The sequence below is a fragment of the Colletotrichum fructicola genome (genome assembly GCF_000319635.2).
Source record: "Colletotrichum fructicola Nara gc5 chromosome Unknown KSG_Nara_v1_contig06, whole genome shotgun sequence".
NCBI classification, from domain to species: domain Eukaryota; kingdom Fungi; phylum Ascomycota; class Sordariomycetes; order Glomerellales; family Glomerellaceae; genus Colletotrichum; species Colletotrichum fructicola.
The window spans coordinates 2,443,718-2,469,070 of record NW_027094056.1 but is presented as its reverse complement, the minus strand read 5'-3'; the positions used below and the strand labels follow the sequence as shown (position 1 = coordinate 2,469,070).

General features: G+C 53.8%; 5 protein-coding genes across 5 annotated transcripts; 2 read left to right on the top strand and 3 right to left on the bottom strand.

The window, feature by feature from the left end:
* Positions 1–3,156: 3,156 nt before the first annotated feature.
* Positions 3,157–4,410, bottom strand: CGGC5_v010963 (uncharacterized protein; the record flags this gene model as incomplete). Its single annotated transcript, XM_032019480.2, has 3 exons — positions 3,157–3,840; positions 3,897–4,068; positions 4,385–4,410. 3 exons carry the CDS (start codon positions 4,408–4,410, stop codon positions 3,157–3,159), a joined length of 882 nt encoding a protein of 293 aa, XP_031892460.2.
* A 3,539-nt stretch (positions 4,411–7,949) lies between these two features.
* On the bottom strand, positions 7,950–9,005 carry aflH (5'-hydroxyaverantin dehydrogenase; the record flags this gene model as incomplete). The annotated part of the gene is made up of 1 exon (XM_032019491.1): positions 7,950–9,005. The coding sequence occupies one exon, from the start codon at positions 9,003–9,005 to the stop codon at positions 7,950–7,952; it is 1,056 nt and encodes a 351-aa protein (XP_031892526.1).
* Positions 9,006–13,011: 4,006 nt separating this feature from the next.
* Positions 13,012–13,451, bottom strand: CGGC5_v010961 (uncharacterized protein; the record flags this gene model as incomplete). The annotated part of the gene is made up of 3 exons (XM_066152441.1): positions 13,012–13,075; positions 13,130–13,182; positions 13,299–13,451. 3 exons carry the CDS (start codon positions 13,449–13,451, stop codon positions 13,012–13,014), a joined length of 270 nt encoding a protein of 89 aa, XP_066008194.1.
* Positions 13,452–18,207: 4,756 nt separating this feature from the next.
* Positions 18,208–18,595, top strand: CGGC5_v010960 (uncharacterized protein; the record flags this gene model as incomplete). Its single annotated transcript, XM_066152440.1, has 2 exons — positions 18,208–18,299; positions 18,382–18,595. The coding sequence occupies 2 exons, from the start codon at positions 18,208–18,210 to the stop codon at positions 18,593–18,595; spliced, it is 306 nt and encodes a 101-aa protein (XP_066008195.1).
* A 1,809-nt stretch (positions 18,596–20,404) lies between these two features.
* scw1 (Cell wall integrity protein scw1) lies at positions 20,405–21,961 on the top strand (the record flags this gene model as incomplete). Its single annotated transcript, XM_032019502.1, has 1 exon — positions 20,405–21,961. One exon carries the CDS (start codon positions 20,405–20,407, stop codon positions 21,959–21,961), a length of 1,557 nt encoding a protein of 518 aa, XP_031892472.1.
* Between the last annotated feature and the right edge of the window lie 3,392 nt (positions 21,962–25,353).

Sequence of the window (25,353 nt, the reverse complement as noted above, 5' to 3'; positions counted from 1 at the left end):
TCCATGGCTTGTCCAGGAACCCAGGCCGGATTCTGGCCCCCAACTCGGTATGAGCTCCTGTCTGTGCTGCTGGATGACATTGTTCTCCATGCTTTTGGATTACTGAGATGAGGTGGTTTCGTTTACTCCTCATCACCCGCATATCGACCCCGTTGCCAACCAAACAAGACATCTCGATTCTGAGATTGCTGTTCCTTGACCCGCTCTCCATGTCCGGCCTGCGGGCTTTACCCTCGAAGGAACAACTTCTGCTTGAACCGAGGAACCGGTCTGCCGGGTTACAGACTTGGCAAACGGCGTCTAGACCCTGGGCCATTCAAGTGCCAGCGACGGCCTGTCAACGTTCCTCCACCTGGAGCCCTGGTCCGCCCTGATGCCTCGGTCGTTGCAGCGGCAGAGATTTTCGACAGCGGTTCGCCCCTGGTTCGTTCGATATGATCTCCATCGACATGGCTGATGTCGTTTATTCTCGAACAGCCATGTGGAAACTGACACCATACTCGCCAAAGAGCCGAGATGTCTACTGCGAGACAGGCGCCCAGGCCAATTCTCCGCCATCTCACCTTTCCACGTGGCGGAGATGAGACGGACTGAACCATTAGCACCACAGAGTTTCAGGCAGGAAGTCTAAATCCTCTAACCACCCTGACCAAGTCAATGCGCCAATTCGTCGTCGATCCCCTAAATGCTCGGCCCCCAATACTCGGTCCCAAAATCCGGGTCACCTCATTTCGACTATTGATGACTTCTGCTTCATCGTAGCAAACATCTGTCGATGCAATTTTCAACCGTCCATTCTTCTACAGACAGCTGTCATTGTCGTCCTTGGTCGAAACTCCCGTTCTACCATTCTGCCGCGGTCAAATTTTGCCAACGCAATTGCCGCAAGTGCCACCCAATATCGAGTCTTTCGATGTTTATGCTGTCGACGTTGTCCTTTGGGCCAAACCTGGTGTAGCCTGCGCCGCATTGCCATGGGTTTCCCAGTGCTTCTATGCGGAGGATCTGCAATCGCACGAGCTAGTCTCTAGTTCATCTCGCAATCCCCAGTGGTCAATATCGACCTTGCGCTAAACTGTGCAGACTTATCCCCAGGCTCTGTGCACGCATCACAGGCCTTCGCCTTGCCTGCGTACCTGAGGACAGCCAACAAACTGATCTGCCTTGGAGAGAACGCACTGGCCCGTGCTGCTATATTGAGCACTCCAAAGTCTGAGCTCGATGTTCCTTTCGCGCCAAGGTCGGGCCCGAGTCGCCCGGAATCATCAGGGACCAGAGTTCCCGAAGCGCGCGGTCAAGTTGATACCCGAAAGCGATTGAGCCTGCTACCGCCACTCAAGAAACTGCCGGGTCGGCCGCGCGGTCTCGTTGAGTGATCCCATCGCGCCGCGCCTTGCAATCCAGGACTGGATTGAAAGACGCCCTCCCATGAGGCACGGGTTTCTGCGTATCACCATGGTTCCGGACTCATCCTCCAAGTCGCTTGTCATTGCCTGACTATTGGATAATCATTCCGGGGAGGCAGGCTGCCGCTTGTCGTGTACCACCACGTACGCCACGTGCTTCGTGATGACGAGCCAGTGTGTCTCCGCTGCCACCGCCGTCCCAGGAGTACCCGACCGAGCTGGACGTCCACGAGCGGGATGCGGCTCAAGGCTGGGGCTGTGCCGATCTCGTACTATAGATCCACAGGTCACATGGCATATTCAACTCCATGGCTGGCTGAGTACGGATAGAGCCAAGATCTTCAGGCAGGTGATGGGATCATCCGCACATCGACTGCCACATACCGGACTCGACTCCGCCCCGGCCATCGTGTGAGCTCAAAGGCGGCGTAAATACGAGGCTGACACAATCACAGCATCGGGTCAAGATGCCGTAGGCTCCGACAACGACCAGCCGTCTCACCCTTGTCCGCGTCCCTGTCAACCTACCATTCGTTTGGGAGACTGCTCGATACCGTCGAGTGCCCCCACGCTGGCATGACCGGATGAGATAACGGCCACAGGCAGCGAGAGAACATCACTGCCCGACACAGCGCAACCGAGGGAGACACAACCTTGGTTTTAGAGTTGAATCGCAACCGACCTTCTCTTAACGTGATGTGAGCCCGAGATTGATTGGTCTCTCATCTCGCCGACCCACCGCGCCGGAATGCACCCCACCACGTCGCGCCCACCACCCAATACTCGCTCGACGACAACTTCCGGCCTCGTCGCCGACCGTCATATACGCACATTTCGAAATGTCTTTCAACAATTCAAATGGTTTCGTGGTGTAGTTGGTTATCACGTCAGTCTAACACACTGAAGGTCTCCGGTTCAAGTCCGGGCGAAATCATCATGGGCGAATGGTTTAGTGGTATAATACTCGCTTAGCATCGGATGATTCCATCGTCCAATATGTGAGTGGTCCAGGGTTCGATTCCCTGTTCGTCCAATCTTTTGCTATTTGGCTCTGTTTTAGGGGCCGATATTGCTTTTAAGGGTTCCTGGGAGCTTTTCAGAGCTTTAGGGTGTAGTTTTGATAGTATTCGTGTAGACTGGCGTGGTAATAGAGCTATAGCGGCATTTGAGGACGACTCTAAAGTTCTATTTTGGATTGGCGTGTGGCATATTGATATAAAAGAGGGGAAATGTGTCTAAGACGTAGATCGTCTTGCTTCCTGCTTAGATATCTTACGTGACTTGAGGTGCTGGGGAAGTGGCTACTGACTTTGAAAGGTTGGTCACCCTTCCCTACGTGTTCCTCTCTTTGAAGCTAGACACCGGGGAGCGGCATCTGCTTCACGCATGAATGTTGTTCTATGCTCCGTCAAGACACGCAAGCCCCGACAGGAAAAGCTGTTTAAATGTGGCAGTCTGTAGGAGCCACGAACCAAGTCAGTGAGACCTGATAGAGGAGCATGCTTTCAGTGGCCTTGGTAATTTTTTGACAACGGTTTGGTAAATACCGGAGGGCACCAGCACTTCAAGATTCTCTGTTTCAAGAGCCCAGGTATGTTTGAGATACTGCGACTACTTAATCATATCGGTTTCAAAAGACAGACGAGATCCCGCCAATTCCACCGCAGCGAATTCTCCTTGAGTGCCCATGACTGTGATATTATCTTGAATCTATAGGTGTTTGACGCTTCTCAGCGAGTACCCCCAAGTCTTAACGACCGATGGTGTTCTTCCCATCCACCGCCTTCATTCCTTCATCGAACATTTGACGGAGCTCCACGATGTCGACATACGATTTCTCGGCGATGCTTTGAGAGCGGCGGGTGATTCCATGCTTGGCGTCCAGATGTTGCACGACTTCCGTCACTTCATTGGAGACTTCGTGGGACCGAGGCCCATCCATGTCGCGCAGACGGTAGCTCCTCGAAACCCAGAACATGAGGACATCCCGGTACTGGGCGAGGCAGCTGTCGGAGACAGCAGCGTCGTGGATACCGGGGGGCACGCCAAAGCGCACGACGAATCCCATGAAATACTTCAGGTTGCGCGAGAGGGACTTCCATTTGGAGCGACCTGAGTCGCCCGCCTTGGGAGGAGGGAAGCATGCCTCCTCAAGCTGGTCGCCGGTGACATCGTCTGAAAGCCTCTCGAGTTTTTTGACGAAGTCCTGAAAGTGCGCCAGAATGGCGTCCTGTCGCTGCTGGGTTTCATGCGAATGCCAGCGAAAGCCAGCAGCTTCTTCCGTCTCTCGCTCGATCTCCGCCATCATCTTGGAGAAGCCGTCAACATCATCGCCAGCATCAGAATTGACACGTCGCAATCTGTCCAGCCAGTCGTCGGTGGTCTCGCCGCGCTGGCGGAATTCGCTCGGGCGCTCAGGCATGATGGGAGGATCCTGCGCCGGTTGTTAGTTGAAACTTCATGCAATGGCCGTATGGTGAAAGGACCTACGAGGACGAAATTGACAGATAAGCAGGGCGAGGAGTGTGGTTTGGGGAGGGTGTTGGTATCAGCTAGACTTGGATTTGATGGGGGAGAAAGAGGACTCTGGTTGAGAAAGAGCGAGGGAGGCAAGGGCAGACGAGAAGAAAGACCGTTAGGTGGAACTTCTCGTCCCAGTATTCTTGGTCGTTTGTTGTTCAGCTCGCTCTGGTTGGTTGGTCAAAGCTGGTGCTCAGGTGACGGCTTCCGGACTGCCTTTGGCACTTGATAAGACCAACAACCGGGTAGCAGCTGCCTGTTCCGTCTAGGTGAATGTGTGAAGGAAAATCAACCACATATATAGAATCAGGTTCAAGCATTGCTGTAGCTCTGCAGATTCAAGGCCACCTGGGAGTGTTTGAGGAACTATCCAGTAGCGTTGGTCGTTGGTCCATCGCCGCAGACACTCGTAATGGAATGAGCTTTGGGTCCTGCGTATTGGTACCTACGGTACCTACATATCCGTTGGCACCAGAGGAGTCATTTCTGTTGTTACTATATCAGCCTGACGGCAGCTAGACCGCTTGGAGCTGTATCCAGCCGCAACACAAAGTTCCCGAGGTCCTCAACGCCAGCTACATAGTCGATGTAATAGATAGACAATGGCCACCACCATCAACGCCATGAAGATGTTTCAGTGGGCTCGCCATCTTACAAACAAGAAAATCTAAAGTCAAATCGCGTGGCTGTTTTCATGGTCTGATTTAAGAGCTGAGCTACTCGAGACGTCGACTCTTTCCGTGTGAGAAGTGTAGACCGTCCACGTAAGAGCAAAAAACTACTTACTGAAACTCGTCTCGCCGGCTTGAGTACAGCTCCCCAGAATATGGTGCAGATATCCTTATTATTGAGTAGGAAAAGAGAAACTTGAGCTTACAACACAAGAACCCGAGCGGTCTGCGTTTCCATACTCAGTAACCATCTCACCGCCAACCTCGCCATCCTTCATAGTTCCCCAAGCTGTGTGGATTATTCATAAGTGTATCATATGAGCCAAATCGACCATCTTCTGCAGATCCCTTTCTGCCGAAAACACGGGTTTAATCGTAGAACGATGCGAGTGCGCCACTGACACAGCGTATTCATACTTGGCTGAAGTATGCCAAAGTCTATGATTCCCCCTTGTCTCTTCATAGCCCAAGTGGTCTTAATTTATAGTATATATGCACTACATCAGAATATCTGAAAGACAATGTTCTTAGTCTCGGCTACCTCCGGGAAACCCTGCCGGAAGTCTGCTAGACCATGCCTGTCATTGGAACATCGTATACACATGGATGTATTTAAATGACGTAGGCTTCATAGGCTTTTGCTCGTCACGAATAAAAGACTCATCCAGAGCGCTGTACAGTGGCTTTAAAGGCCTGTCATAGCAGAGTACGGGGCCTAAAGTCTTTCATACGCTTCACTTGGAAACCGGTTCCAGAACAAGGGGATATCTTGCATACACGCTGGCGTCTACCACCTCTTCATACGTATTCGGATTTTTGCATCCATAAAAATACTGGAATGTATTGGGTTCTCCATGTCAGAGATTCCATCCCCCATCGCATCGCTTCTGCTGGTCACACTCTCTTCAAAAGACATCGCAATGACCATTCGCGGTGAAGAGTACAATTTGCCGGTTCTGTCTAGAAGACCTTGAAGTTCTATCATCTGCGTCTAATTGACGTCCCCAAACAAACAGATGCAATAATTCTGACGCTTGCATGAAGCCCGAATCTTCACGCTGACGCTACGTTCTGCAAAAGTATAGACATCACCTCAAGTTTTACCTAATACCTGATGGGTCATCAAGGAACTTATACAAAGCATCAAGATTGTCTCAATATCTCTCCCCAGGGTTAATGTACCTCCTCTTTCTCCCCTCTACAACCATTCATTTCCCAGATCGCATACCCCACATCCACGGACGAAGCGTCGACATCAATGAGCTGGCGACTAGCATGCAATCTCTGCCAGACATGGAAATCCCTCCAGGACACATCGGGACGGATGTATGATCGCAGAGCAAATTAGTTTACGGCTCCCTGCTTGTATACATGTTCGGAACATGCGAAGATTTCTCATCGCTCCGATGATCTGAAAATGCCTAACGCTTAAAAGTATATTACATACTTATGATGATCATTTCTGAGTTCAACAGATTAGCGAGACTATATCAATCTTGTCTCCCTCTTTGGTTGTTATCACGCGTCAGTACATGAAGGGGTCAGTAGGCTCGATGTGAATATCAGCTCGGAGGCAAACCTTTGGAATAGACAACGGGCAACATGAGAGGATGACAATAACGTAATGACGATCAAAGGGGTTGGGGAACCAAAGGTTTTTTAGCTTGAGCTCGTCGATTGTTCTGTTGCCATCATCGATACTCTGGAATCTTCAGGCGGTGGCGAAATTAGCGGTGATCCTGGCTCAAGAAAACGAGACTCTCTGGGATAATTAGACTTATATGCAGATACAGCGAGGCCATGAGCCTGAGGCGTATACTTTGCGAAGCTCATGTCTATAATTATGCTGCTTGCTGCGGATATATCCACTCGACCGCAAAGATGTTGGTTTTAGTTGGTTTTGGTGGTGGCGCTCATCGCCTTGTTTGGCTTACTTGGCGACGACCCCAAGGCTCATGTAAGGCGCCCAAGACAGCAAGTCGTCTCCGAAGATGAGTAGTGTCTCTCGCCTGCATCGGCGTCTCCTATAATCTCAGCATTATCCGGATGTACTGATTCCCTGCAGTTCCGATATCAGAGCTGGTGTGCTGCTTCCAAGCAGCTATGTCCCATTTTACAGGTTTGAGAACCATATGCCGTCTCGATCGTGTATCATTCGGCTTACTCGGGAGCATATTTATGACATATCCTGGTGATCTTGGTCAGAACATAACCCAATTCGCCTGGGCGTTTCGACATTTACCAGCACCTCTCAATCAGCTGACACATCTTCTTGCCATTCTTCCGATAGCTTCGTCACCTCTTCCAACATATTCCTCCGCGCATACTCACGACTTTTCTCAGAAAGCTCTAGCATAGCCATTAAGCTGGGTGCAGACATGGCACAGCTTAGACCAACACAGCTGGAAGTCCATTTTCCTCTCCATTTTGAACAAAAGAGATCGACGCTAATGCCGTTCCTTGAGAAAACACCGTAGAACAGGGCAGCTTAAATCAAGTCGCAAAGGATACTTGACACTCGGCGACACAATCATCTGTCCAAGACTATATAAACCAAACACCTACCCACCACTCACTCACACCCCAAGCAAATGTCGGGATTCACAAGCTTTTAATCCATCAGGACTGCTCACCCGACAAGTTTCCGCTGCAGAGCTTGATAGATTGAGCCCCGGCAGTTTCAACTCTCTCAGGCCATAATTGACCATCCGTCAGAACCCGCCTTCTTCATTGCGTCGAATCTATACGTGTAGTAATACCCCCCTACCCTCATATTCCCGAGAGCCACTTCGTAGAGAAAACACTTCCCAACCAATCAGGGCAAGCAAATGAGCCCCTACATGAGCCATAATACACCGGGAACATCGATACTCAGGACCTCTTAGTGAGGCCAAGATCCCTTGGCCCGATTTGGTGTCGAATGCAGTTTGCGCGAAACCCATGTCTATTTATACACCTCGAAGCTTTGAGAACACCAACCCCATGAAGGTCGACGTGAACACGACACGAAAGTAGGTTCAAAACCTTCAGTTCTTTTCCGACTCATAGGTTGGTCCCCCACGCTGTGACAGCGCGGATAGTCTTCGTATAAACCAAGATGCTGACTGGACCACAAGGATCAAAAAGCTTGACCTTATTTCCCGTCAGCCGGATCGATCGACCACTACAGATCTCTCGTGTATCAGATCTCACAATGCAACATCTCATCTTGCTCAAATTGGTAATATTGCCATGTTCGTCTTCTTGTAGACATTACTAAGCCACTTGTGTGCCTCGACACGGTTGGACGCAGCGAGCTTGCACAAAAGACTTTCTCAGTGTCCCACAGTCAGCAACAACCTCCCTTCCCCTCTCACCTCCTCGTCAAGATCCCAAAACAATCCCTCACCCAACCAACCCACCCCTTGGCCATCTCAACCGTGTTCATAAGCCTAACCCACCTCCAAACGAAAGCCTCACAATCCTTGTAATCCTCCGCATAAACATCCCATGCCGCGACCTCATCCTCAACTCCGTTTTCCTCATCCTTAATCTTCGGCCCAACAAGCAGAGCCCTCCCGATGACCCCCTCGTCCGCGACAAGCCTCGTGGCAGCATCGACCACGTCCCCGAACCGCGCTCCGCCTGCACCGCCGCCGAGCAGCGCAGCCTCGCCGGCGCGGGGAAACATGTTGCTGTCGCTGATGAAGTACGGGCAGAGCATGTTCAGCCGCACGCCGTGCGACATGTACGCCGTTGCGCGCATGGCGCGGAAGAGTCCCGTCACCGCGTGCTTTGACATGCAGTACGGCGTCTGGCCGGGGAGGTGGACGACGCCGGCAATGGAGCCGATGAGCAGGACACACCGGTCCTTCGGCTTGGACGAGTCGTTTGCGCGCTTGCCGTTGCGGGGAAGCCAGAACATGCCGAGGTTCGTCGTGTAGCTTACCCCTGTGATGTTGACGGCGATGGTCTTGGTGGATGGCTCGCTGGGGGCGTCGGGGTCCGACTTGGAGGCGACGGGCTTGTCAAAGGTGCTGTTATGGCCGACGTGGTTGACGCCTGCGTTGGCCACGACAATGTCGATGGCGCCGTTTGGAGAGAGGCGCGCGGCTTCCTTGAAGAAGTTCACTTGCGATTCCCAGGAGGTGACGTCACAGTTGACGAAGTGGTGAGAGGCATTGGGGTGACTCGTACGGAGTGAGGCAATCAGGGCCTCGCCATCCGAGGCATTGATGTCCCCGATGATGATGTTGGCTCCGTGGGAGGCCCATTCCCGGGCGAAGGCGGCGCCGATGCCGAGGGCTCCTCCGGTGATGAGAACTGTTTTGGATGATAGTGTGGATGGGTCATATGGTTTCGTGGTGTCGACCGGCTCCGACAAGCCGGTTGTGGGAATGAGGTTGTGGTATCCTTGTGCGACCGTCATGTTGGGCGGTCAGGCTGCAGAAGATATGGACCTTGTTGAGACGCAGGAAGGCACCTAGTGGATTTGATGCAGGATGAAGCTGCAAAGCAGTATTTGATACGCGCCAGCCAGTTTTTGAAGAGGATGGGCCCCGGCTTTGTCTGTAAATATATTGCAGAAGACGGAGAGTATGAAAGGATACGCAAAGACGACAGAATGTCTAGTTTTCGAGATTGGACGGCATCCTCAACAAGCCATGCGATGCGAGGGAATCAATGAGGGACCTCCATCTGTTCGGTGGCTGATGACAGCGGTACTGGACCCTTGGCGGAGACGCCCCAGAGTAAGCGCTGTATGTTGTAGTGCGATTGCGGCTGAAGCAACTAGCATGTGTCAGCTCGGCTGATGAGAGCCGTTCCTGCGTTGCGTTGTTTCCACCCACGACACCCATCGTCGGCGGGAGGATCAGTCCGGCGCGGAAGACGACGAACACGGACTCGACAGACCGAACGGAACGGAGGACAGGGAAATCTTAATTCACCCATCTCGGACTCTGCCAGAACTTTTTGACAAGCCGAGTCAGCGGGTCGGTTGAAGAACCATCAACGGCCCCGCTTGCTCCTGAAGGCGCAATCCGCCAGGCCGCGGCGTTAGACTCGTGGCCGACGGACGGAATGGACCGTTTGGTACCTAGAGCAGAAACAGGCGTCGTGTACACTGCACCAGAGCAGAGTCAAAAGAGACGGGGGAATGCATCAGCAGAGCTTGGGGCTCTCAGGGCTCCGTGCCAGGCTTGTTCCACCACAAACAGTCTAGGGAGTGCCTGCCCGTATCTGTTTCGGTTGTCTCGGCGTCGCAGGGCTGGCTGGTGTTCTTCCGGATGTGATCCAAAATTAGGTTCTGGGGGTTACGGCGGTTTTCGGACGAAGACTGTTTTATGTGCTGCAGCTTGCATGCTTGGTGACAGACAGAGCTTGGGGATGGATGGAGGCTGCTGCTGTTGGCCGCTGCTTGGGACAAGGGCGGGAACCCTTCCTTGCTTTGACGAATACAAGAAACTTCAACCCTTTCCGATATGGGTTTGATGCTAGAATTTCTGCAGAGGAGAACATAATTACTGCGAAATATCAAATAGAAGGAATGAACGATGAGTGGCTGGTCGTGAAGCTCAGTCTGTCCACGCGGGAAGAATGGCGCTTTGTCTCGGAATCATGGCCGTATCCCAGAGCTACCTCTGTTTGACCGCTGGGGTCAAGGAGCCGTGAAGAAAGCCGGACCAGCATCGCGGGTTCTATGCTGGCGACAACTGCGCATGCTAAATTTCATCGAGGAAGATGCAGGTAGGGTCGAGAATGAGGCTTGTGTCGTCGACCTGCTGGCAGTCGCGTTATCGCGTTGCTCATTGCAACGGGGTCAAGCCGAATACGCCTTCGCGGAGTCTGGCCAGTAAGCTCAATATCAATGTCAAAGCTGAAGTTTGGGCTCCGAACTCATGAACATGGACAAATGTGTTCAGATTTTCTGCCAGCTAGCCATCGGTTAGCAATTGTCGCTGTGACCCTCCCCTCCAAGTGCTTCGCTTCGACAGACCTGGCCCTCGGGACGTCGGGCTCGGAACTGCATAGCAGCCAAGACGGCCACGAACGCTTGCTGATAGTGAGAGATCATGGTTGCCATGTTTTTGCAAGCCTCACAAGGCAACCCCACTCGCCGGGTTTCTCGTGTACATGAGCACCAACAATGGCATGCTGTAGAGACAGAGCCGTATCGTACTCCGTCTCCAACGCCAAGCTTTCCCAAGAACCAGTCGAAAGCCCCGCAGGCTACTTTAGTGAACGGTGGGACGCTGTGTTCGTTGTCGTATCGGAAGTCTTCCAGTGGGACACCCTTCCGCCCAGGTACGCACCCTCAACTGTCTAGGGCCGTTTTCAGTAGCCGCCCCCGCTGCCGTTCATTCTTGACGATGTTCGCAATTCAAATCATGCAGCTTCCACCGAAGCATGTGCTCATAACTCGTCATCGCGTGGTGCATTCTTCAGCCCACAGGGCGTTCGTATTTCTGAGGACTGACTGCAGGTCTCAGGATGCATTTGTTCATCGGCTTCTTCTCTGGCTCCGCTGTTGACTCACTCAGATGCTTCTGATACCGCAGAAACAGAGTTTTTGTCGACCGCCAAAGAGACACGCAGAGAGTATGCAACAAAGCCGAGAATGAAGCCGTAGACGACCACTTAGGCAACCGTCCGCCGCAGTCAATCTCTCTTAAAAAAGGTGTAGATAAGCGCGAAACAATTGGTGTTCAAAGACCAATCATGCCGGGTTTCTGGATGATGAGGCGATGCGCCATTACGAATCGCCAGCAACATGACAGATGTCAGAAGCAGGCCGCAAGGTACAGACCCGACGACAGTTCCAGTGGAGCGTTGCGCCTGCACGGTACAATATTAGTGGGATACATGACGATAGCCACCGCCGTTTGTCTCTGGCAGGCCTTGTCTCGGTGGCAGATCTGCCTACCCGCACATGCATCCACTAACTCGTCGTGGTAACCAAGCAGCGTCGCTTGGCCGAAAAGCTCTGAAGCTAGACCCTGTCGTCTTTCGATCCTTGTGCGCACTGAGTCGAACTCCAAAGTCTGTTGATGTTCAAGATGCTGTAGGCTGCGCCAATTCTCGGCCAGATGAAAAGCAAAATTATTGCCCATCTCCTTCAACGCTCTGCGTTGCTACCCATCCCATGACAACACGCTCTTCCACTGGTTTCAGGGCTCTGCATCCGGAGGTGACTGGCCATGGCATCCGTACAGTAGCGCCATGCGCTACGGCGCTGCCAGGGGTCATGGGCCAATGAAATAACACTCGTCAAAGTCTCAGTCGAGAGCTTTGCCCGTTGCGGTATCAAAACAGCTGCGTATCGAATCCATGGAGTTGCAACATGTGCGACTCCTTCCGCCAGGCTGCTGGTTGTTCTCTACCGCGAGGAGGCGATTTGTAATCTGGACAGCAGTTAAACGCCTTGGTATGTCGAAACAAGCGAAGGCGATAACTCAAAGTAGCGACGGATGTCAGAAAATCGCTGCCGAAGCGATGAAGGTTATTTTGGTCGCGGGCAAGGTCAAAACTCACGGCCTTTAAACTCTAAGTTGAGAGGAAACAGCACAAGGTGAACTTGTGCAAGGCTGTGGTTCCTCGAGAGTTCCTTGCCTCTGCGGTGTTGTGAATTCCCTTCCAGCAACGTCTCGCGTATCCTGCAGTTCAGCAAGGCCAATCCTTGGAAATTAGCAGCCGCGACACTGTTCAGTACCTCGAGTACCCTCAATAGTTGCCCAGAAGGTGAGGGGTGGTGAGAATGGTGCCCCTCGGTAGAATGGTTGTACGTCACCGTGGTGTGACTTAAAATGCCCATGATAGTGTGAGTCTGGAGAGAGAGAGAAAGAGAGAGAGACACGCGGCGACAGAGCTGGATAAGATTTCAGTGTTCTTTTCCTGTCTTTGTCGGCCCTGCGTGGACATCTCAAGGGGAGTCAGCCTAAGTCGGACATGGATGTCGTCCGTTGTTCCAATACTACCCAACCTCCGCGTGTGCCATTTCCCCGCGAAAGATAAGTCGGCATACCGGCCGCGTACCTCCAGCAGTCGTTACACGAGGGTTGCGTTCAAGCACAAGGAGTTGTTTCGGTCCAAATGCCAGGCATTCTCCTCCGCACAGAGCAAGACTGATGATTGGCCTGCATCGACGAGTATCGTCCGCAGTGCTACATCCTCGTGCTTTGGAAAGGCAACAGAGTACACTTGGGAGCATTATGACGGGACCCTTGCAGACTGGGTCCGGATAAAACTTGGTGTGGACGGTGTGGCTGTTCACACGTTGATAAAAGAGTTGTGTTGACCCAGATATGCGATGAGGAGCGGATGGCAGGACAAAACGGGTGTCACCAATGAGCCGCAGAAAACAGTGTTGACTACCGGGCCGCGCCTGGAGGAAAACCCAAAATCTCTTAGTTTGCTTGGAGATGACTAGGCCCCCGTCATGTGCAAAACGACGTCCAGGGGCGAAAGAATTGGAGGCATGTATCGCCATACATAGATCTACTAGTAGATATTCGTCACAAAAAGCATGTGAACGACGAGGTGTATGCAACATACCAGTTTCCCCAGAGCAGCTGAAGCGCTTTAGGCTTGTCTCCGACAGCATTGATCTTAAGTCCGAGAGCTGTTGCGTTGAAGATTTGATCTAAATCAGTGAAGGCAAAACTGAAGCTGAGGAATCACTTGCAAGTAACCAAGCCAAGCCAGCACAATGATGGCTGCGTACCAAGAGAGGCTGGTGTTGGAACAACACTACAGCATGGAGCTCGTAGCCAGTGGCAATTGCGGGTGTATGATATCGGCATTGGAAAGAACCAGCCAGCGGCACCGTTGCGCAGCCACAGTCAACGATGCTTTGTCCCGGTCTCGCATCTTGCATCTTTTCAGAGTTGCTGTTCGAAAGATTTGCTTACGAAAAGTTCCGGGTTTTGCAGAACGGACGTTTTGCCGAAGGCTTAGGCTCGAAGGTAGCGGGAGTTTACGGTAATAGAAGGCTTGTTTGCGGACGATTGGACGTTCATTTCGGATGATTCTGTATTGTTGTGGTGCGTATGGAGGTCAAAGTCAGCAAAAGCAGTCGAACAATGTTGATGAGGTACGTCGAGGTCGTGTGGGCAGCTCATATCAGCCTCCGTCGACTGTGCGTAGGCGTGAGGGAGAGAGGTACGTATAACGAGCAGCAAGAGAGTTCGCACGGCAGGGATGGCAGGGTGCGTCGAACGGCGCGCACCCATCTTCAAAGAGGTAGGACCCACCCAGATATCCTATTTCGGAAAGGCGCAAACCGGAAGGCGGCTTGTGAGCTAGCGGACAGGGAAGCAAGGCGCTAGGGCTGCATTGGGCAAGGGAAGGTTCTGCTGGCGTGCAGATGTGCCGCATTCTCGCAAGCATCGACGAGGTCGAGGTCGAGGTCAAGGTGCAAGGTGACAAGGTCAAGCCCAGCAGGTCGAGGTCGAAGTTCGGGCTGTGGTTGAGGTCTCTTGGCCACCCTCTCCCCCAAGGACGGGAGGTTCCAGCGTCCCACGCCTCTTGGAGGTGGCTACGGCCCACCTTCCACCTTCCCCGCCGCCGCTGCGTGGCATCGCCCTTCTTCTCGGGGTTGACACATCACATGTGCCTGGGAATAAGTCAGAACAAGAACAGTCTTTGCTGAAGAATCATGCGTGGAGATATGTTTCTTAATTAGGCGGACTACTACCGAGGTTCATCGGCGTCTAACGTGACGTTGAATAAGCGAGAGAGGCTTGCCTCACCTTGTTTCTCAGTGCCTGCCTGCGTCTGGTTCGGGTCCAGGTGGGTGGTGTCGATGCCCGAGCAGCCGATCCGGGACGAAGGTGAAAGCGAGAGAGATTGGAGACTCCGAGCCCTCGTAGCGGGAGCCGGGCAATCGGAGACCGGCAGATCACTGGCAGTCCCTTTTTTCTTGGGGTACCTTCTCTTGTCTTGGTGAAGGTACTGTGTATGTTGTTTTTGCGGGCAGGTCGGCCACCGTGGGACCCGTGGGATGCAAGTCCCGTCAGCACAGACGGGAGGGAATGCCTGCACGATGGGAAACCAGTCGTTCCGCGACTGGCTGAAGGAACTTGCTACCGCTGGCCCGCTATTGCTGCATACTTCGTACAGAGTACAGATACTACCAACCCGCGCACACTGCGTATTTCACCTAAGGTAGGCAGGAGAAAGAAGGGGGCGCGAGTGCCATCCCTGTCTTGGAAGGCGGGCAGACTTGTTTCTTTCGTCCTGCTGAACAGCAAGCTCAAATTCCACCATCTCCCGTCGCAGGCTTTCGCCTTCCATGACCACCCACTAGGAAGGCCAACATTCTAGTGTGAGAGTACTTACCTAGGCAGGTACCTCGCAGAGCCGCGTCCTCCCTCACATCAACAGAATTCTTGATCACACAATCATACGCGTCGGGGGACAGAGGGAGAGAAAGCTGAAATTGGCGATTATTAAGACAGGAAGTCTAAATCCTACCTCATGCACTTCTTGCGCGACTGGCACCGTGACTCACACGGAGTCGCAATCCACTGCCACTGCTTCCTGTCTCCCAGCCAGCAAGTGTGCCCAAGTAGCTTCAGCATCAGAGAGGACAGTGTCACACAGCTCGGGGATTCCTTGGGTATACTGACCAGACTGCCGTCTTCTGCTTGACCATCCATTCCGACATGCAGAACCCTAGGTTTGCAGATATTACCATGTCATGGGTGCGGGTGCGCTGCTCGCCTGCATACGATGCGGCTTATCATGGGTTTCAAGTCTCATGAGGTAGTATGATTATCAGTCCCGTCGAGCCGTTGAAGAGCAACATTGGCAGCCGGATTATGCAGGAGGTGAAGCGGACTGGAGATGATGCGAGTCTGATACTGGCAGAAAAGCTGACCAGAAGTGTCGGAATAGACTCGACAGCTAGGGATGTGTCTTCTTTGAACTTGACCGCAGGCGAGGCACAGACTGGCCCGCACGAACTCAAATAAGGGTTCAGGTTCAGGCTCTCGCTGCGGCGGATGGCAGACTGTCTGGCGTGCCGCCGTAGATGCCACTCCAGAACCTCAGGGATCTTGGCAGTCGAACGAGGGGCACCACGGCACACCGCACTCCGAGATCTCTGGCTCTTACCAATAACCAGAGCCCACGGCTCAAGTACGCACCACACAACTTCCTATGTCCCCGTCACCGCGAACTGCACAATGACGATCCATGATGTATGTTGCAGTGGGCTAGAAAGCCACTGCGTCGTTGATGGACGTGGATTTTTGCAAGGCTGGCAGTGGCTGGTTCTCGGCCATGAACCATGTGGTTTTCTTCTTTCTGGACGATTGTCGATGCCGATCTGCGGTAGTAACCAGCTTTGTGAAGTACCGTGGCTACCGAGCATTCGGCCGGTGTGCTCGCAGCCAGCAAGCACGGGCAAAGGGTCTTCTTGTCTGGTCTTGGTCTCTCTTCAGGTCCCTTGCTTCGCGGACGTGGTGTTCCTTGCCTAGAGGTGGAGCACCGGGGGATGTCTCTGGCTGCCATTGCTCGTGTGTGCGTCGTTACGTACCGGGTCTGGCGTGACGGGCACATGGCCTCGTCTGGTCTGTGGTCTCGCGTGGTAGATCAGGGCCGACAGATCTGTCGAGGGGTTCCCAGGAAACACACTGTACTTTGTAAGGAAAGGCATTCGTAGACCGACTGGCCTGGCCTGGCCTGGCTTTGGGTCTGGCTAAATCCGCACGGATTATTCGTACAACATCTGAGGCCACACTCCACACTCCCGCGCGGTGGTGAGCTTCTCTGTGGCCTGTCTCGACGGATACCAAGAAGCCTACCTATTGGCTTCAAGATGCCATAGAGAGGCACGAGGCACACTTCTCTAGCTCCATGCAATGACCCCGTCCCAATCCTCCCAAGTTTCAGCGGCAGCTTACGCTGCAGGCAGTAGGTAGGCGTCAAGCAAGCAGGGTAGTCGCAACAGACGGAAGAGTTTTGCAATTTTTTTTAAATTTTTTTTTTTTTTTTTTTTTTTTTTTTTTAATTCTTTCTTTGGGAAGAGGTATTTGGTTTTCTGCGTCACCCTACCTATACAATCTCCCATATGATCTCAACTGCCCCTCGAGTTAGGTTAGGTGTGTGCCGGCATCGCATTGCATCCAACAGCGCAGCGCAGCGCAGCTCAACTCTGGAACCCCGAAGGCGATAACGGCGTGGATGCAGCGCAGCGAGCCTGCCTTGAGTTCGCGACGCTCTTGCCTTATCAAATGATTTTCCATCCACGTGCGCTCCTTCCCCGATGCGTGCGTGCTGCAACATGCCAAAAAGCAAGGAAAGATCACAGGAGCACAGGAGGGCATCCAGGGACAGTGCTGCCCTGCCGATAGGTAAGGTAGGCGGCCCCATACCTGCCTCCTATCCCCGGTCCTGCCTTCCCGTTCATGGGTTTTTGAGACCTCCCGGTTGGAAACACCGCACCCGCAGTCTCTTCCTTCCCTCCTGGCCCCCGAGCGCCTCGCCTTGCTTGCTTTACATACATGATACTGCTGCTGAATGTCAGGGAGGGAAGGAAGGGCTGAATTTGTTTTGCAAGCGGAATTGGCAGGTGCTATCTCTGTGTCGTTCCTTCTTTTCCTGTTTCGAATCATCGTCTCCACTCCCAGTCGACGCCCAGAACTCAGATAGGCGAGAGACGCCGTCGTAGCACGGCACGGCAGACTGCGAAAGTGCGACACTGATGAGGTGCTACACCTCAGCATAGGTAGGAGTTGCGGTGCCCTTCTCCAGCTCGTCCTTCTTCTGCCCATCCATGCCCACCCCTGCCTTCCATGTCTTCCAAACCCCATCTGCTGCAACCACTCACAAGCCGAGCTTGGATCTTGCGAGCTTCCCCGGGACACGTTCCGCTGCCGCTGCCTCCTCTCCTCTCCTCCGTCCTCCTCTTGGAACGCGAGGCCTTCATCCTGTGTGGTTTAAAGCCGCTGGAGAACAGACAATCCTACTCTGCGTCATTCTCCCCCCAACACACAGCAAACACCAAGTAGCTTGCATATCATACCTGGTACATGCATCATCTGCGCTCGCACAAAGAGAAACCGAAGGAGCCTCTCACTTTCTGCACGTCCTCACACACTCGCTGCTCGCTCACACACACACACACTCTCTCTCTCTCTCTCCCCCACACATAGACGCACACACACACACTTTTCAAGCCCTCAAGCAGACCAGCTCATCTACCGCACTACCTTACAGACTGCCAGCCAGACAGACACACGCGCCTCCTGGCAAGCACCAGCCCTCAAACGGTGCCAGCGATCGCCGAAAGTCTACAAGACCCCTGAGCCCGGTCGCACTGCTACCACCATCTCCAACCAATCCACGCTCTCTCCTGACGCCGTTGTCCCCTCCAGAGGCTGTGCCACCAGGGAATCCGGTCTAGCACCAAGAGTGCTGGCAGGGGCCTTCCTTCCCCTTCTCTTGTCTCTCCTGCTTCGCTCGCCCGCTAGCCTACGTCCCGCCCTTCAGGTTGTTTTGTCTTGCAATTCCCATCCGTCCATTTCGATCAGAAACCTCCTCCACCACCGCCGATACCACCACCACAACCACACACAGGCCAGCACCACCAACACCACCACCAACCTACACACAACGACGGTACCTTGATGCTCATAACCTCGCTCATACGAAGCACGGTACTTCCTCCACACCCGGCTGCTGGCGCTACAACACTACTGCTGCTGCCCACACTCTTGCTGTGAGCGCCGTCTCCCTGCCTGCCCTCCCATCTCTCTCTCTCTCTCTCCCTCTCTCCCTTGGGGGATACTAAGTACATACAGACGCACGCAACAACTCCATCCCACCCACATCCCCTCGACCCGGGCGGGCGCCACTGACAAGGAGGTCGTCGACATTATTCGCCAATTTGTCCGTATCAAACACTTTCAAAGAAACGACTTTGACGACCATTCAGCGACAACCCCTCTCAAGGCCCTGCCGTCCTCGAAGCCAAAGATAACGCAATTGTCATTGTCAGGGACCGCTACGAGCTAGTCACTTACAGGCGTCGGGAAACTTCTTGGAGTGGTCGCGTCGCTCCCCACCGGGCAAGGTACACAGAAAGTATACATTTCTACATATGCCTTAGCATTGCCTTAGCCCACACCGAACCCTTCCCAACTCTACGCGATCAGCATCTGATTGGTACGATACGTCGCTCCCGAATACTCCAGCGGCGGCGCGCAATTGATACTCCACAACAACTTCCTCCCTTGTCCCTCCCCCCAACCCAAGGCCCAAGTCCAACCGTGACTGGGCTGCGGCCTGGACCAGACTCAACGCTCGAACAAGGGCCACCACCCCAAGGGAAACACCGTCGACGCCCCCGGGCCCAGCATCCAGTGGCCACTACGTCCATAGTACGACCGACTCTCGTTTCCACACACCCTCTCTCTCAGCGAGCGTTCAATTAACTGGCCTGCTGCGGGATAAGGTACCTTGGGTACGTTGGCGTGGGATCTTCCTCGATATCCCCCATCTCTCTCATCGTCCATCGTCCTGCAACAACCCTGGGCTTCCGTTTCCCCAAAGTACCTGCTGCGGTACTCAGCCCGGCTTACCTTTGGCTACACAGGCAACCGTGCCTTTTTCGATACTTTTACGCACCAAAAAACCCTACAAGTCGACGTTGTCCTGCAACATCCTTCCGCGCTTCCGCCCGCTCTAATCCCCCCTCCCCTCTCTTTGCCGTCTGCAATCGCGCAGCAGCAGTACAATTCGATATCCCCCCACCCCCGGTTCTCTCACAACCTTCAGGTACCCTTCGTCCCGGGCCCAGAAGCCCCCGTCACGGTAGTCGTTCTGTCGACCTTGCTTTAGCCGTCTCCTGGCCTCCGTCCTCGAGTCACCCACCCGTGGCCGTAGCCCCATTGGGTGCCTGTCACCATCAAGCTTCGAGGGGCCCCGGCAAGTCGACCTGCTCTAGCCTGTCATCTGCTGCATACCTACCGCGCGCCGGTACCCAAGTCCCAGTCCTGGTCTCCGTCCAGTCCCAGAAGCGACCCGACTCTCGAACGCAACCAGCAGCCCAGTAGCATCCACACCCGCAGATGCGTGCTGTTGCTTCCTTCCCCCATGCTCCTTGAACGAAGCAGGCCAGCCGCCCGTCCTCTCCTGTCCTGACGCACCGCACCGCACCGCGGCGCACCCAACCCAACCCATCAAGGCGCGCACACCACACCATACGCCATTCCTCCTGCTCTTCCCTCACCCTCGCACACTTCCCATCAACACACCTTGTCTTTACGTCCCCCCTCTGCCGTCAATACTACCACCACCTCGCGGTACATAGGCACCGTATCCTTTTCTCTCGTCGTCCCCGAACTTTAAGGCACGATATAACGTTGCGACCGCTCATCTCGCACTACTCGCACGCTCCCTCTCCCTTCCCTCTCCACCAAAACCGAGTCCAGCCCCCCCCCAACTTTTCCACATCGCCCTTGTAGCAGGCTGCATTCTTTTATCGCCCTCTGTCTCGCCGCCCCTCAGAGATTGTCGTCGACGCACGATATTTTGGAGCGCGTTTACGTCCAGCAATCTGCACCCTCCTTCTCAAGTACTCAAGGCAATCACTTCTGTGATCAGCGCGATTGTCGCAAGTTTCCAGCAATCTCCCGCAACCACAACGCAACCCCCCGGGAACCACGCGCCAGCGCATGCACCGAACCACCGGCGGATGACCGGCGAGTAAAGGTGAACCAGCCGCGCATACTCAGCCTCATTGGCGATACCTCGACTTTTCTTGAAATGACAACGAGTCGCGCAAGTCCATTCCATCCGACAAATACGATAACGAAGACTGCCATGGCTGCGCCGGCTTTTCTGCAACAATCGCACCCTTTCAGGTCGTCCAACGGCCAACCTGCGTTCCTGTCCTCCGTCAACCCCTTCGATGCGACAAAGCCCGTAGGCACCTCGTTCGCTAACGCAGGTCCCGCCGTTTCTTCCGTCCTCATTCGACGTCTCCCTTTGAACACTTCCGAAGAGTCGCTCCGCCTCATGGTCGTGTGGTCCAAGGAATTGGTGGACGTTGAGGTTCTTCCCGTGGACCATTCGGACGACAAGGGATTCCGATCGGCCATTCTGAAGTTCAGGACCACGAACGGCGCAATCGAGGCGAAAAACATGCTGGACGGAAAGTCCAACATTTCCAACGACGCGAACATGATTGTTGAGATTCTTGGAGGAAGTCCGACCACCTCGAGGCGATACGCCGAGCCTGCAGGTACTGGGCCGTCGAGCACCGCTTCCTCCGCGACATCCTCTGCGCCAACATCGCGACAGCCATCGCGATTCAACGGGGGGTTTCAGCCTCTCGAGAAGATCTCGCCGCCCCTGAACGCTATCTACGGCTCCAGCGAATTGCCAAATCCCGAGTCCAGCGCGCATTACCAGAATCTGTTCTCCCCGCAGTCACCGATCGGAAACCATCTGTCGGAGCGAACTCGCGCCACAGGGAAATCAATGATCAATGACGACGCCGGCGACGACGACGACACTGGTGAGTTGCTGAAGGACCCGGTCGCCTACGCGGAAAACGGCGCCACGTCCCAGCGACGGGCCACCGCCCCACAGCTACCCATCTCGCGTCTGGCCAACCTATCCCTCAACACCAGCTCGTCTTCTGGCCCATCATCTCTGCCGCAATATGGTCAGCAAGGGATGGGGCCGATGTCAGCTCATCCAGCTACCATGTCGCCAACCGTCTTGGGCAGCGGCCCACACGGGGGGATGCCCTTTCACATGGCAGGTGGCCACCCGTACGCCCGGCATAACTTCCCCCCGGTGAACCCAGCCGACCAGAACCCGCCGTGCAATACTCTGTACGTCGGTAACCTTCCCATCGACACTTCCGAGGAAGAGCTCAAGGCTATGTTCTCCAAGCAGCGAGGATATAAGCGCCTCTGCTTCCGGACCAAGCAGAACGGCCCAATGTGTTTTGTTGAGTTTGAGGACGTTTCCTTCGCTACCAAGGCTCTCCACGATCTCTACGGCCAGCCCTTGCACAACAGCGTCAAAGGTGGCATTCGCTTGAGCTTCTCCAAGAACCCTCTTGGCGTTCGATCTGGTCAAACTCCCGGCCAGGCCACTTCACCCATGGGGGGCATGATGACGGGTTCTACAAACGGTTTCAAGACCGCCAGTGGGCCCCCTCCTGGCCTCGCAGCTCCCCCAGGCCTAGGCGCTGGCCGCTTCAACGGTAGTTCGACCGCACAGTCGTACACTGTTGCTGGATTCCCCGCTAGCAGCAACAGTAATGTATGGAATGGGTACAGCGGCGCCATGACGGCCGGCGGGCCTGGATCTTTGATGAACGGAAACAACTCCAACTACCTGCCACCTCACATGCTGGGCAGGTAAATGTTCAGAGGATGGGCTAAAGCTGCCCTAGGGCATTGGGACGCACTGTGGCGAAATAATTGGGCGTTACGGTGTTCCTGGATGAATATACGACGACATTGAGGTAACCAGACGGACTGGGGACGGCATCGACGGACAGTCCGTCTCGGGACATTGTCTCTCTACCCAAGCTTTTCAATGGGTTCAGACCCTGGGTTTGCGGCACTCTTTGCCACACGGCGCATACGCATTTACATTGGCATCTCATCTCGGCACTCATCTTCTCATTTCTTACATCAACTTCACACGATTCCCATCTTGGCTTTGAGCGACTGGGCCCTTTTTATGACTCGGAATCGCGTGAGCTTCTCGGGAACGGCAGACGTGCATCAGGAGGCGCTTCGTTATGGGCCACCTCGGTCCAGGGGCGCGGCAACGTCGAGGTTTTGGTTGAAGTAGTTCGGTTCAACTCTCGTTTCTCTTATTCCCCCCTTTTTTGTTTTCGATAATGGCGCCGGTCTGGTTTCCTTTCTTTCATTCAGCATGGCGCGTGGATCGGACATTTACTACGGTAGACGAGCTTCGGGGAATCTAGTCTCACGTCCCTGCGGACTATTATACCCTGCGCCAACGACTCGAGGACGGAGTTTCTGGGTTCGATACGTTTTGCGATGCTGTTTTGCGAAGCATTCTCAGGATCTGGGGCAACGGGACTTAAGGACAAAGAAACTCGCGGGGGAATGGGATATTCACTGGCACAGCGATTAGCGATTGATGCGTACGGGGGAGCGTTGTGTTGGGTTTTCAGGAGCATGGCATGAGTCAACCAAAAAGAGAAAATGCCCAAAAGCACAGAAGAAAGCGAATGGATTCAAAGTTGATCTAACAGCAAAACCCCTCAAAAGGCACGGAGGCCGAAAGTCATCGTTTTAATCGCGCGCAACACACACGTTTGGGTCATAAAGGACACGGATTTTTAAAGAACGCGAACACGGAAAGAGAGAAGGCGGAAGGGAAGAGAAGGCAGTCTGGCAACGGCGCGTCCTCCATTCTGGGCATGGGAGGCAAGACTGCATCTTTTCCCTCTGTCAGGCACGCACAAAGGCATGGGTACGCATTCAACTGGGGTTCTTGTTTGGCATCAAAGACGGGAAGGGGGGATCTCCAGCATCGCGCAAAGCACAATGGTTGGGACACTCTGTGAGCAGGCTGCGTCATGGGGACCGAAGAGGCGGGGTTGGAAGGGTTGTCCTGGCGGGAAGACGCCCATTCCCGGCGTTTTCTCCAATTGTTTCGGTTTTTGACGTGTTTCCTGTGTTGTTTCCTTGCCAATTTTCTTTTTCACCATTGAGAGCGAAACATACCCCCTTATGGGATACTATTAGGCCAAGAAAGGAGTTTGATTTCTGTTGTGACTAGACAAACCGGGACTCAAGTTTGTGCCCATGATCTGGACCCATTGAGGTTGTGACAGCGCGTGACGATCCCGTTCCCGGTGGGAAGGTAAAGTTTTTGGTGGGCTAGGTGGGTTCCGCGGCCTGTTTTTCGGTTGGGGGGGAACAGTGACTGCCAACACCCTCCTGTCTCGAGAACCGCCGCCGCCACCACACCGCCCCGCTTGATGGACAGGAACCCGAAGCTGGGCCGGGTGGATGATGGATTACCTTACCTTGCTTCACGTCGCACAAGGTCGGAAGGGCCCCGTCTTTGGTCTAGTCGCGTGGCCGCCCTTTCGCGCTCGCGCGCGCGCGCGTCCACGATGTATTTTCGGGGGGCCGAGGAGGGATATCCCTGAGCCCACCCCGAGTTACAGTGTTTGCATTGCCGCGGGTTTTATTCCCCCCCCTGTGCCAGTTCCGTTACCATCGGTGGTCCCCTAATTTTCTTGGTCCCCTTCTGAATTGCTTGAGCCTTACGCTATCTCTGTCTATCTACCCCGGATGATCCAGCGGGAAAGATGGGGACGCGGATTTTTTTTTCCTTTCGGCAGTGTCTTGGCGTTTTACTCGCTCGACCCTTTCGTCTTCTTTCGAACTCGTGATTTTTTAAGAGTGCATCTTGCGGACACGAAGACAAAAAGTTGGGCATTGCGTTCATCGACTCGTCATCGGCGTTTGTATTGGACTTTGTCTGCTGCACATGCTTTCCATCCAGGTTGTTTTTGAGGAGGCGCGGTGAAGCCATAACGACGCCTTGGAATTTGACTTCCCCTCAACACTATGGCGCTCAACGACTAAGACTACGGACTACATTATCTTCATTGACGCCTTCTGCGCCGCATCAAGTATGGATGGATGGATTACATGGTCAAAAAGGCAAAAAGAATCTCCTCGACGGGGAATTGAACCCCGGTCCCCGGCGTGACAAGCCGATATCCTCACCACTAGACTATCGAGGATTGGTGTTATTGTTGGATAGATTAGTAATTTTGGTGCTCAAGACCCACACCAAAGCGGGCAAGCGGAGGTCCTCAGTTCAGATGCTCCGATTTCAAGCACTTTGAAAGTGATAAGATGAAGAAATAAAAGAAAATAAAAGAATTCAGGGAAATGTTCTCTGTGGTTTTAGTATATATTTACAACTGTATTTCCTTTTGTCTCTGTCCTCATCTCTGTCCCGCCTTGTCTAGTCTTTTCTTAGATGGTGAAAGAATACTGCCCACGCAAATCGCATGTGAATTCCAAACATCACGCATAAACATCACGTAGTCTCGATGCATGTTTGGTTCTTTGTGAGCAATCACCTGTCATAGTCTTCAAAGACCGCAGAATTTCGACGATGGAACGTCGGTGGAGTAGGTTTCCGCTTTGGATCATGCTGCCTCTACTCAGAAATAAGAAAAGTGCCATTTTGGCAGCGTGCATCTCGCAAAGGATACTACAGAAGGAATTACTGTCTCGTTGGCAGAAAAGCTCCCCTCCCACGACCACCCATCGCCCGTATCTACGTGATTTGTGACTGAATGGGCCCCCCGACTTGGCAACCCGGATCCAGCGATGTGCATCATCAAACGCATCTCCTTGCCGTCTAGATCCCGCAGGCGTGCGGTCCGAAGGCCGCAGCACACCCGGCCGCCTTTTTCTGGTCCATCGTACGATTGGTCTTATTCCCGTTATTTTTCGTCCCCATCGATTGTGCTCTAATACGTCCGCAGAGCAGTTCCGACTTACTCTCCACCGGTGATCTGCCCGCCAGGTGCCATGTATGTCTTGGACCGTTCGCCGTCGCGTTCGATTTGCATTTCTCAGATCTGCTTCCCCGTCTAGAGAGAGGGGTTTGTGTCGGGCGGCTAGGAGATATAATGAGATGGAGCGGGCCGCAAGCGCGCGCGGGATGTGACGCAACACGGGGGGATTCTCTCTTCTTTCTTCCTTTTTTCGTCTTTTATGTATTTTCTCCTGGGCTATCTATTT